The following is a 13,989-nucleotide window of genomic DNA, read 5'->3' as shown; positions in this document are numbered from 1 at the left end:
TACATTTACATACTCCATGTAAAGTCTGGGCCTGTTTGATTCAAAGCTGATATACTTGCATTTTCTATCTAAAGGAAGAAACATTTAATTGTATTTGTAATTATTAAATAATACTCTTCATACAAATATGGTTAAATTGGGTAATTGGTGCATGTGAGTTAATGTTTTCGGTGACGTCACAGATTATAGAATCATCTCTTGAGTCCCGTGCTTGAATGGTTCTCGTCCATATGATAAATTAAATTGAAATAGCATTTCCGTAGTGTTTTTTGTTTTGTTTTGTTTTTTGATGGAAGAGTTACCGTCCCACGCCAATGCAAACTCCCGTACCGCCGCGTATCTAGGAACATTCGTTATGTCACATACGTTCCCGCACGGAAAACGGTATCAACTGTACAGATCACCGCATAGCTAACGGAAGATAAACAGAAGACAATATGGCAGAGGTGGGTGAGGCAATGTTGTTAAATGCATACTTTTACGCTCGTTGGTCTGTTATTTTTCGTAACAAGGCAAGAAACAATCGCCGGGATATTAACAGTAAAGCGATTGGATGTATTTAGAAACCGACCGATTTTGCCGATATATTTGATCAGTGTAGAATTTTTCAATGTAGAGAAAAAGACATGTTTTATTTCAACCATATTTGCAGTTCAAGTGATTTACTTTCTTCTTTTCTTGTAAATAATGGATCTGAGCTGGCCGAACGGGGCATCAGATGACCGTTTTGTCTTGGTTTCGTCATCAACTATATAAAATATATTTTATTTAAACGGCCGAGCACTTGTGTTATCGTTTGCGAGTCGCTGCATTTTGATGCCATCCGCGAGAATTATGATGGCAACCTTCCTACAACAGATGTGCAAACATATTAATATTCTATGAGCTGCCATAGAATAATCTCAACAATTTTGCAAAACCGTTTGATTATTGTTGTGACTATAGGTATGTTTCATTTACGTTAAATCACTGTAGCACTGTAATGTTTACACAACAATAACGTTGTAAAAACTGGAGCAATGACGAAAGTAATGTGTTAAAAAAAGAAAAAAAAAGTGTTGTTATGAATATGTGATTAAGTGATTAATTTATTATTTGAAATTTCCATCTCATGTTTTCACAGACTCATAGTTTACATCCCATTAGGCAGCAGGCTGCAATTGCTGCTAAAGTCTTCATACAGAGGGATTATACAAATGGCACTATATGTCAATTTCAAACGAAGTTCCCTTGTGAGCTGGAGACCAGGGTAAGAGGAGCTGCTTTTATGTGTCTGATTGTTTTCTAAACATTATCCTCCTGCGATGCAGGTCTTCTCGAAGTAACTAATTGTCCTCACCATGGTGGCTAAAAAAACTACACTTGTAATAAGCGTCATTATAACTCGAGGCAGACTAAAAGTAGCAGCAAGTAAAACAGAACAGATGAAGTCAATGTTAATTGCTAAAATAATCTAGTTCCAAACACCGGCATAAATAGACTTTTCACAGAAGTCTGGTTGAATTGACGTCCGCCAGCTATGAACAGCAAATTATCAGGTAAATTAATACTTGATCCAAAATGAGGTTACCACCCAGGACACTAATTTAGAAAAATACATTACGTATTACTGATTAGTAGCATGGTGGTCAACTGGCTGGTGACCACGTCCAGGATTTACTCCCAACGTATTGAATCTAAAAATAAAAAAACTCTTTGCTGAAAAGGTATGCTTGATGATCAATAAATTATCACATTTTATTCCTCTGGTCAATAACACAAATATGTTTTGAATTCTGACTTTAAATATGAGAAAGGATGAATCAAGTCTAATTAGGTCAAATTCACCCTGAACAAACGCTACAGGGGTTAAAATTTGTGATTGTAGTTGTATTTTTTAGCATTGTAGGGATTTCTTGTGCTCATCTTTTCTAACTAAAGCCCCTATTCCACTGTTCAACAAATACTTGTGGGGGGTTTTCGAAGGGAGTAAAGATCCGTTCAAGGTCGCAAATGTTCGGCATACGTTTACCTGTATTTTTCTTGTCACATTTTAAACATGCTCAAAATTCTGTTGCGACAAGAAAAATGACTGAAACATTTGGGGGTATATTTGCAACCTTGAACGAACCCTGTTGATCCCTGACGTGAACAATCTTGCCACCTTTGCCAACAGCCGCAATTGTTTGCCCCTCAGTGGGATTGCGGTGCAGTGAAGGTAACAAAAGAGTACCAGTTTGATTTTCGATAGCTGTCAGGTATTGTATTGGATGAGGTAAAGCACGAAGAGTGGTTGTGTGTAACAATCTTGGCTGGAAACAGGTCATCGTGACCAAACAGGAGCTATGCAGTATCAAAGAGAGCAAGTGACATCTTGACAGAGAAATTGCAGCACACAAGAAGAGTTATTGAATCAAATCAAATCAAATACCGTTGACTTATGGACTTTGTGAAACTTTTCTAAGGTTTCTGTTTCATTGTCTTGACATTTCTAATAAGGAGAATATCCTCCTCACTTGTAATCTTGTCGGAATGCTAAATATCAGGTCCAAAATGTAATGGACATATGCCCTGGCAGAGAATACTTGTTTGAATCAGTGTCTCTGAGTTGGGAAATAGAGGAAGAACAAAGCATGTAGCAAATGCGTCTTAGACCACTGATGTCTGGGGCCTGTTGCCACATTCCTCAGGCACACGGGAGCAGAACTTTGGAAAGTTGTCAGAAAAGCAAGATTCCCTCTGCTGCCTGCTTGTCTGGTCTGAAGGGTTTTTTTCCCCCCAGTATCACAAGAACGATTTGAAAATCTGTTCTGGACAGCCCTGTGCTGTTAGTCTAATATTGACATTGCGCCGAGAACCCCATTTAAATGTCAGCTAGTCATGGCAAGGTTCATAATTGAGAAGCCTACAGACAGAGTAACTGAGATTTAAAGCTATTTATTTTAGTCAATAAGACTGGAACATTCTGAATTTTTACAGTGTGTTTTCACTTAACAGTCTCTTGATAGGTGATGACATTCAAAGAACACATTGTTAGGGCATCTTAGCCGTTCTGTGATGTTTTAAAACATCATCCAGTCCAACTAATGAAAGTCATTGTTTCAAAACTGAGTCATGATGTGCGGGATTAGCATCTCTGACAACGCGAAGCTGAAGTATGTTCAAGGCAGCGAACCAAAAGTATAAGGTTGCAATCTGTTATTTTATAGGATATAAATTGTTACTGCTTTCCATATCATTTTCTAGTCTTCATATTTTTGTGATGTGTTCCTCCCCCCCAAATGATGTGTTCAAGATGGACAAACAGCAGTTTGAGGAGACAGTGCGGACTCTAAATAACCTCTATGCTGAGGCAGAGAAACTTGGAAGCCACTCATACATTGAAGGTTGTCTGGCCTGCCTGACAGCTTATACCGTGTTCTTGTGTATGGAGACGCATTATGAAAAGGTGAGTGGAAAAAACAAAAGGTGACATAAAAAGCAACCACTAGCCATTTCTACACTTGACATCGTAGCCAACTTTGTCGCTCACACCCTTGCTTAGGTGGAAACAAATTTACATTTTCAACATTTCACTTTCACCAACTCAATCTACCTTGGTTGATATTATGATCAGTACAGCCCCCCCCCCCCCCCCAGTTATTGAAAAATCAAATGACCTTAGAGTGGTTCTCTTAAGCTCGCGATACCGCACACATTTTAAGTTAAATAGCATTTATGTATTATTTTCTTTGCAAAACAACATCTGAAATTGTGTGTCTGACAGCTTTCGAATTTGTACGACACTTCTATATAATTTGAAGTTGTTTTTACAAACCACTGTATAATGTAATTCTAGAATCTGTATTGGAAGTTTTTACAAACCACTGCGTCTTGAGCACAACACATTATGTTACATGTGAAACAACAATAGAACTCATTTTTACATTTGCTCTTCAGCTTCAAAGCTTTATTTAACTTTTGAGAGAAACTTGTTGAAATTTCTAATGATCACCTTACCTTTTCTTGATTTCTAATTTCTTAAACATCTTTTTCACATTTTTGCAACTGTGAGCAATGTACAGTGTTTTAAATTGTCCTCTGTGTTCTCTTTACAGGTTTTAAAAAAGATTGCAAAGTATGTGCAGGAGCAGAATGACAAGGTGTACGCACCCAGAGGTCTCTTGCTCACCGACCCAATCGAAAGAGGCCTCCGAGTCGTATCCTTTTTCTTCTTCAGTGTCAATATGAGTTGAGACGGAACACTCCGTTTGTTTTCCTCCTTGGTTGAAATATTTTTCCAGCCGCTTCAAAATGATTGGCTAAGACGGATACATAGCCCAAAACAAAGCCTGCAGTCATCAACTTAATCTCCTATTCATAACTATTAATAAATCAGCATCTTACATGACAAAACAAATATATATTCATGCCAATAAATTGGTAATCATTTAGTATGGATAGCAAAAAATAAATAAATAAATAAATAAAAGATGCCTTTCGGAAATATGTTTGGCATTGCATCACATTGCAATCACCCAGTTGCAGTTAATTTGAGGACGTTACTGGTTTTTTCCCCTGAATATAAATTATAAAAAGCTTTAGTGTCTGCAATTTACAAGAAACCCAGCACTGTATAGGGGTGTCAAGTAAAAAGCACAAATCAAAATTTGTCTGTAGTCCATAGCAGCTGCATAAAATTATTGGCTTTAGCTGCATGTGTTGGGGAATTCAGACTGAGGCAACATTCTAATTAAATGGAACTGAGCGGCAATAGGAGATTAGGGATAACAAAAATATAACTGAAATTGTTCTCAGCTGAGCTTTGTATCTACCCTTGCCGCTGAGTTTATTGGGCCGAGAGTGTTCTGGATTATTTCGCCAACACCGAGGAGCTGCTATGCTGTGTTTGGCAAAGGCATCCTATTGGAGTTTGACAAGAATGTATCACCTGAACATTTCAACATCAACAAAAGCATTGCCATATCATCATCTAGCAACATCAGCCCTCAAAAATCAGTCATCAGTGCAGTTCGTCCTTCCAAAATAGTTGGAGAATAGAAATGAGTATGTGCAATGTTTTTGTAACTGCTCAACTTGAGTGGCACTAGCAATTTTGAGATATTTTGTTTCATTGAAGCCAAAAGTCGTTAAAATCCCTTTTCTTAACTAATTTTGTTCAAGATTGAGGTCACTATCTTTGAAGAGAGAAGCCTGACTAGATAGAAATTTCCAAGGTGAGTGTCAAACATTTGGTATTTTTACGAGAACAACTACAAATTACAGTATTGGTCTTAACTCATTGACACAAGGGACCAGATGTTATCCACTTTTTATTTTGGCATTTTCTCGTTAAAGTTTGGCAGTGCATTCAAATTAAATCTGATATTTTATATTTCCATAGTCATTCACGTGACAGTAACTCAACAAATGCAGAAGTAGTGTAACATGATGAATTAAGAAAAAAAATAGTGCTGTAATAATACAACTACGTTCAGAAAACAACAACCAGTTCTGAAGTTATTTTCTCGATCACATTTTTGAAGCCTTTTGCCCAATTATAGACACACACTATTTCCCTACTCTTTTCCTAATAGCTATGAAATCTTTCCCAGATGGATTTATGAAAGAAATCATCTGGCATAGCGGGTTAAGGTAATCCTTGTTCAAAAAGTAATACCTTCAGTGATCAAGCGCACATAACCCAGACGGAGCCTTCAGCCACACACAAACAGGCTTAAGTCTCCTCATCTGCTTGTACTCGGAGTGAACTGTTTCATAATCATGGGGTTTGCTTCGATTAAAGCATTAAAAGGATCATTCTTCCTAGTTTATGACATTCGCATAGCTGCTGCTCAGTGGCTTGTCACTTCATTGAGGACTGTAAATGTATATGCAAATTAAGCTCACAGAGCACCAGTCGGGAGTGTGAGCCAAGCCAAGCAGCTAAAGTGTTGAAATGTCATTTCAACACACAAGAATTCATTCCGTATTTATGTCTCAGCCGTGACCGAATAATCGTGTGTTAGTCAAAATTGCTCTTTTCCTTTTTGTCGGCAGTACCGTAATTTTCGGACTATAAGTCGCGTTTCTTTTCATAGTTTGGGTGGGGGGGGCGACTTATACTCAGCAGTGACTTATATATGTTCATTTTTTTCAAAAAATTTCAAAAAAAGTGAAACCGCAATGTAGCAAGGGATTACTGCAATTTGAATTTCAAGTGACGACAGCAGCGCAACGTCGTGTCAGCAGCAGCTCGTCGAGTCAATCTTTGTCCTTTATGTAAACAACCGCCGCGCTGCTGTCACAGTGTCGCAACAACACGAGAGCAACAACAGGCTAAACTATAGGTATGCTAACGTGACATAAACACAAACGGATGGATTTAATGAATTGGAGTGACGCAGAAGGTTTTATTAACGTGTTATTTATGTAATAGTAGTTTGAATAACTCTGAATTTTACGTCAGGGCCGTTCTCAGCTCTTAGTTTGTGTTTATGTCACGTTAGCATAGCTATCGTTTAGCCTGTTGTTGCTCGTTCATGACTGTTCTTGGTGTTGGATTTTGTCGAGTAAATTGTCCCCCAAAATGAGACTTATACTCCGGAGCGACTTATATATGTTTTTTTTCGCTTTTTTGGGCATTTTATGGCTGGTGCGATTTATACTCCAGTGCGACTTTTAGTCCGAAAATTACGGTATATCTTATAAAGGATACCATAATTTTTGTCTTTTTGTGAAATTGGACATAAGAGCACTTATGATTTTTGTCTTCTTGTGAAATTGGACATTACAGCACTTAGCCTTTAAGTGTGGAGAATATACTGTATATTTCGGACTAAAAGTCGCTCCGGAGTACAAGTCGCATCAGCCATAGAATGCACAATAAAGGGGAAAAAAAACATACATAAGTCGCACCGGAGTTTAAGTCGCATTTTGGGGGAAATTTATTTGACAAAATCCAACACCAAGTACAACATGAACCAGCAACAACAGGCTAAACCAGGGATGTGAAAGTCAAACACCGAGGGCCAAAAAAACAAATTTGCTACAAGCCGAGGGCCGGACTGGTTCAATGTTTATTAAAACATATTGAAATGATTGCACATAGCCTATTGAACCAAGTCCTAACACAGTGTACATTATTTAATGATTACCGTAATTTTCGGACTATAAGTTGCACCGGAGTATAAGCCGCACCAGCCATAAAATGCCCAAAATAGTGAAAAAAAAAATATATATATGTATATAAGTCGCTCCTGAGTATAAGTCGCCCCCCCCACCCAAACTATGAAAAGAAAACGCGACTTATAGTCCGAAAATTACGGTAAATGAATATGGCAATATTTTGTTATGGCTCTGTCAGTAACTTCAAGGGAAAACGTTTTCAACAGCCAAACAGCAAAAAAATAAATTGTTTTTAAAAACAAAATGTGTTTCTTAAAATCAAGATAAATGCATAAATAAAAGTGCATGCATTATAAACTGAAAATGTATTACTGTGCTGCTCTATGATCTACCGATCACTGCTTTCAAATAGTAAAATAAAAAAATAAATCAAATCAGTTGTATTCTTTCTCATGGCTCTTATCTGCAATTTTCCCTGAGTCCATTCAACTGAAAAATAAATATAAGTAAATAAAATACAAGAAATTATGGCACACAAACAAAACAATACTTCCTTCAAAGAAAAATCACGTCTTTTACCACAATAAAGCTAGCCTTGACAGCAGGCTCGCTTTGTGATTTAGCATATGTGAACATAGCCTGTCTGGACTTAAGGCCTTGTTTTAATTCTTCCACCTTCTGTAGCTTTTGTTCATATTCCATATTCTTGTCTTTGTCTGTGTGTTTCTTAGACGTTTGATAGTGACTTCTTAAATTAAATCATTTCATTACAGACACATTTTCTCCACACAGAAGACACACAGGTTTGCCTCTTACCTCCGTAAACATGTACTCTGCCTCCCACCTGGCCTGAAACCCCCTGTTCTCAGCGTCCATTTTACGTTTAGCCATTTTTGAGGAGGGGGGTATCAGAAACTTGATCCGGTTCTAATAGTAATTAAATATCATCCAGGGGGCCATAGATAATCAATTCGGGGGCCGGATCTGGCCCGCGGGCCGTAACTCTGACATATGTGGGCTAAACGATATGGTATGCTAACGTGACATAAACACAAACAAGGAGCTGAGAACGGGCCTGACGTAACATTAACAGTTATTCAAATAACTATAACATAAATAATATGTTTATCAAACCATCTGTGTCACTCCAAATCATTGAATCCATCGATTTTTTTTTTTTTCTGTAAACTACGCCGCGTGTGCAGCGCGCCACTGACATCGGACTCGTCGTCAGTTGCAGTTCAAATTATTCCACAGGCCCATGTAACGATATATAAATTAGATATCAAATAACAATAATATCAACAGCAATTTTATTGAACCATCCGTGTCACTCCAAAGCATTAAATCCATCCAAACCTTCGTCTTAAAATAAAAATAAAAAAACACAGCTGTTGACTACCCACCCAAACTATGAAAAAAACGTGATTTGTAGTCCCAAAAATACGGTACTTATACAACCCCCCCCCCCCCCCCCCCCCGGGTTGCAATCAGAAGAAAATAAGCCCCAAACCGGTCATGTTATTTCGTTTGTGGTTTACCTCATGAAAGCTCAGGAAGAGCAAGTGACTTGGCAAGTCAACACGAACTCAATCATTCTACAATGGTGTTCCAAATATGAGGGTAGTTTGGCTGAGAAATCATAATCCGCCACTGAACGTGCTCATTCCGTCTTACGCCTTCCCATCACTGACACTTGTGATTTGTTTTACATGTGAATTCATTGGAGACATCAAAGTAAAATTGTTAACTGCAGACAGCTTTTCAATATCTGCTGATTTGTGTCTCTGGCATCATATGCTTTGTTCCAAGAGTGCATCGCCTGTTGTAAATAGTTTTCATCGTTGCCACAGCAATCTTGCTCGCTCCACCATTTGTCCCGAGTGAACCCCGCTTTTTGCGGAGAATAGGAATGGCCGAGAATAGCAAAAATCTGTAAATAATTGAATGTTGTTATAAGTGCTATGAATTTCAGGGGCTCTGTGAAAAATGGGGGATATGTCGCGCTTATTTTGGTAATAATTTTAATCATAATTATTCAAACGATTTGTTTATTTTTGATACATAACAAGAAATCTTTTTCATACGTAGACACATTTCTTTGAAACATTAATTTTATGTAAGTTGCTTATAGACCAAACAAAATTATAGTATACATTAATAATGTACAGTTATGCCAATTTTGTAATGAAGTGTAATCAAAATTGTAGTTGAATTTCGATTAATTGAGCAGCCCTAGATACAGACACCTTCATTTACAACCTTTATTCGTTCTTCCTACAATGTAAGCAGGGCTTGACCAACCTTCTTATGCAATGTTGTGTGCACTTGACTGTGTTGACTGAAGAAAGAACAACCGAGGTAACGGAGGAAAAGCCACATGTGTCTAAGTCCGCTATTTTGATCCCGAATCCCCCTCACATGGTTGCAACACACTCAGACATGAAGACTACCCACTCATTCGTAACCTGCGCGAAAGGAGCATTTACTGCATGTTCTTGTTTTACCATATGCGGAGGTTGGTTGGGCATAAGCGTATTATTCAACTACAAAATTGTGGCTAGTGTAAATACTGATTGGCGAGTAACTCTGAGTGGTGAGTAACTCTGAGCAAACACTAGCCACACTGACTGGTGGGTGAACAACAAATAAAAGTAAATGTAAATGCTAGAGTGAACTCATTTTGTCATCTTGTGTTTGTAGGAGCTGCTTTCTGAAGAGAGCTTCTGTGTCAATCCCCCCCCAAAGCACACAGAAGGACCCGGCACACCTATACTCTCCTGCGTCTCAGCAATCTGCTTTCTTAATCACATGCTGCCCTAAAATGACAGTATTCAACATATCGTTTGCCGTATAGCAGTCAACGCCACTCAACAGCATCGCTTGAAAACTCTGCGACAATACAAGATTCCCCAATTAGCACCAAATCTCTTCAGCCAATGACAAATGAGCTTTTATTTGGTTTAGACCAGAATTACAAATCCTATTTGAACAATGAGGCCAAAACCAGCAGACGTGACTTATTTATGTTTTCTATGATGCTGAAAGTCTGCTATCCATTTTGTTTTGCTGAACATTTTTATGGTTACTTTTTTTGTAATCGCTCCAAGGATAACTGACATGCTGATTGTTGTCAGACTCAGACATTCCAGTCGCACTGCCATGGTTGTTTGTAATCTGAATATTTTCTTTTTAAATGCCTTGTTTCATAAGTTGTAGTGCTTGTGGTCTGTTCATGATGTGCATGAAATATTATTAAGGCTTTTATCATTTGCATACCGTGCCTTGCAAAGCGTTTGGTGATGTCTAATAGGCGTCATTCGTTTGGTGTTTATTTTTGTCCTCTGTTATGTAATGTAAAAACTGTTTGATGATTGCCTGTTTTGTTGGTATTTTTGTTACTATTAATGATTAGCTTAGTTTTAGCCCTAAACCAAATCCTAGTTATCATTATTGTCATTATTATTATTCATCCATCTGTTTTCTGTACCGCTTTGTCCGCACGGGGTTCACGGGCGTGCTGGAGCCTATCCCAGCGGTCATGAGGCAGTAGGTGGAGGACGCCCTGAACCGGTTGCCAGCCAATCACAGGGCACACCGAGATGAACAAACATCCGCACTCACACCTAGGGGCAATTTGGAGTGCTCAATCGGCCAACCAAGGATGTTTTTGGGATGTGGGAGTAAACCGGAGTGCCCGGAGAAAACTCACGCGGGCACGGGGAGAACATGCAAACTCCACACAGGGAGAGTCGGAGGTGGAATCGAACCGGCACCCTCCTAACTGAGGCGTGCTGAAAACGTGCTGACCACCCATTAGTAGTATTATTGTTATTATTATTATTTTATTATTTGTTTCCCAAACAGTACACTAAAAAGCCAAGCTTAAAGATCTCAATTGAGGTTAGATGCTTGACAAATCTATGAGATCACCTTCTAATTTTAGAGCTAACCTGAATTAAATTACAGAATAATTGATATTACTTTTGTGTTTCTATACTATTGATGTTACTTTATCTAAAGTGGTATATTTAGTGCTGAAATGTAATCAGTAATACTTTATTGCCCTCCCCAAATAGAAAAGGTCATTATTGTTTATTGCTGAAGATGAGTTATTAACTTGCATTCCTGAACAGAAAAACATCTTTTAAGGGTTGGTAGTTATGCTTGATTGATTTCTGACTTCTTGGAAAACTCTAGTGAGCTGGCTCAAATATTGGTTGAAAAAAAGATGCATTCTGTCTGGAATTCCTCATTCCTTTTCAAAATGGTAAATCGCCAAAAGGGGTGGTCTAATTGATTCGATAGACACTGTATCTGAATGTACGACTTCATCCATATTTGATATTTTCTGCAATATAATTAAAAAATAGACTTTAGAAATTTACAGTTTTAACTTATTTAGGTGAGGTTTCGTTATGTACCTGATTTTTTTTCTTTTATTGACATTTAGAGGTTATCTTATAATGAATAAAATGTATACATATTTTACTTTTTAATTCTTGTCTTCATGTTGATCATATGTCTTGAATAACTGAAATATGCGACAGGTTTCTGATTCGTTTGAGATTGATAAGAGGTAACAACTTGTTTTGGTAGTTACTATATTTAAGAAATACACTACCCCGAAAATAATAAGACAATACCGTATGCATATTAATACAGAATGGATGGTTCAGATTTGGGGCTTTTTTGGTGACTAGTGGTCTTGAGGTTGGTTAATCACAAGAACTGCAGAAGAACATCCGTTGGATTTTTTAATCTCAATTTGGAATTACAAGAATATGCAGGAAGATTATGTCATTCTCTGACTTCTTAAATTGAATTCTGTTGTCCTGAGATTGGCTTCAGTGATGGCCATGCTTGAAAACAGCTATGCAATGTTATGACATAAGCAAAAGCATGTTGTCCCTTACAGTGAATGGAATTTTATTATAAAGTAAAATCCATCATCTTACTGTATTCAATCCAAAATTACTCTGCTTTACCTTACTTTGTCGGGAAACTCATTGTATAGCAGGCAAATTTGTTATGCATGTATTTTTGATTCGATGTTGACAGTTGATTGTTGTACTTTAGCTCCTGCTTTCCCCTTTGCGCCCTCCCCTCTCTTTTCCTTTGTTTCTTTTTCCCTTCCCTTCTTAAACCCAAAAAGGTAATTTTCTCAGAAAACCATGACAAAGCCACAACTGCTGTAGTTTTGAGACATCATCTGTTTGAATTTATGTCACATGGCTAACAGTGACTAAGTGATGTTTATGTTATTACTTGCAGAGATTATTTGAAGACATTGCTATAAATTGCTAGTCCAGTACTTGTTTTCACATCTGAACTTTATGGTTAGTATCGTTGTAAGGTTACTTCTTAAATAAACGTAAAATAAAAATAAAAAAACATTTCTGTGCCTCATTTATCGCAGCTGGTGTGCACCCCCGATAACCTGTGGATGATCTCGATTTGTAGATTGTGCTTCACTTTACAGTTTGATAACGACCCTACTATATTATGACAAAAGAAATATTCTTCAATGGCCAATATTTTTCGCCTTGCACGGAAAAACAAGTGATGTTGACTACGGTTTCAGATGTTAGTGATTTTAATGGTCTCCTGAAAATGATGGTGGTAAGTGTGAATGGTTCTTTGCAAATGTCATCTTGCAAAGGTTCCAGTTAGTGTTGGGAAAATAAAGCAGGAAAAATAAGGCAGAACTTTACATCGTTGATTGTGCTACACGAGTTGATGTCGCTTTTCTTACATTTTGCCAAAAAAAGTGTGTTTTACAGAAACGCTGAAAACAACTGTTAATGCCAATTTAAAAGGGAAAAGTACATTTTCGCGCCCCACAGCTCAAACCACATCCTGATAAAAAACATCACAATTATTGCAACACTGAACAGAAATCTTTAAACCATACACCGCCTTCCCTCCCAGTTACAATGATAATTTAGCAGTGAAAAAACTTAGGATCACGCTCTCCTGCTACATGAACTGAAAACTTAAGGCCAGACGACCCCTAATTTACACCACATGGAGATTTGACATAAAAAAAAAAAAGCTGGCGGCAACTGGGCCTATTTTGTGCCAAGTATTTACTTACAGTATCCTATATACAATATAGCACGTGGTCACAACTCTCACTGGCTGCACTGAACCAGATGTGAGAGGCACTTAAAGGCAAACCTATCTTACTAGATGGCGACATCAGGTCTGATTCCTAACACACAACCTGAAATATATACATTACCATTGTCATATTGTTTTACAACCAAGGAGAGAAAGAATGATGATGACTTTTAATATGTTATGTGTAGATTTTGGTTTTTGGTTTGCCAGTTAGTCCAGTGGTGCAGAATGCAGGTTGAAATCAGACGTTACTCTGGAACTCTAAATTATCTGAATTATGTCGATTTAGCTTGCATCACATTTAGTCCTTGAAATCTAAATGCACTAAATATGGTGGCCTCGAAGGATGAAAAAGAAGACTGTAGAAAATGTTTAACTTAAAGTCAAATACTAAGTTATGGAATTCGTTCTTTTAACTGGACATCAACATGATCAGCAGAAGCAGTAGCCAATTTAAATTTTCAACATCGACTCTCTAATTTAGTCTTTGCTTCAGGTTTCATTAACTGAAATCAAGCCCAAAATAGATATTGCCACAGTGACGTGATTAGTTAAATGTCTCCTTTTTTGACCTACTGTCCCATTTTGAGTCCTGCAGTCTTTCTCAGGGAGAGAGGTGGGACACACCTTGGTCTGGTCATGAGCGGACTTGTGTTGGATTTGGTCTATAATTTAGGGAGCGCGCTATCTGCGCCTCACGGCAAAAGCCATTGCCAATCACCTGTTATTCAATTTACTCACTGCGTGCTCGTTTAATTTCTTCAGATGTAGGAAAATCCT

The 13,989-nt window shown here is 37.8% G+C and overlaps 1 protein-coding gene across 2 annotated transcripts; it reads left to right on the top strand.

Annotated features, from left to right (window-relative positions):
* Positions 1 to 303: 303 nt before the first annotated feature.
* LOC133154341 (golgin subfamily A member 7-like) lies at positions 304 to 12,482 on the top strand. 2 transcript variants are annotated; one of them, XM_061278969.1, is made up of 6 exons: positions 304 to 446; positions 1,124 to 1,249; positions 3,275 to 3,427; positions 4,077 to 4,178; positions 5,143 to 5,195; positions 9,790 to 12,482. In XM_061278969.1, exons 1-5 carry the CDS (start codon positions 438 to 440, stop codon positions 5,182 to 5,184), a joined length of 432 nt encoding a protein of 143 aa, XP_061134953.1. In that variant the 5' UTR covers positions 304 to 437; the 3' UTR covers positions 5,185 to 5,195; positions 9,790 to 12,482. The 2 variants fall into 2 exon arrangements, with proteins under 2 accessions (XP_061134953.1, XP_061134952.1); XM_061278968.1 differs by lacking the exon at positions 304 to 446 and having other exon boundaries at positions 1,112 to 1,249.
* The last annotated feature ends 1,507 nt before the right edge of the window (positions 12,483 to 13,989 follow it).

This window comes from Syngnathus typhle, linkage group LG5 (assembly GCF_033458585.1).
Source record: "Syngnathus typhle isolate RoL2023-S1 ecotype Sweden linkage group LG5, RoL_Styp_1.0, whole genome shotgun sequence".
Classification (NCBI taxonomy): Eukaryota; Metazoa; Chordata; class Actinopteri; order Syngnathiformes; family Syngnathidae; genus Syngnathus; species Syngnathus typhle.
Note: the sequence above shows the minus strand (reverse complement) of the source record. Positions and strands in the feature narration are given on the sequence as shown.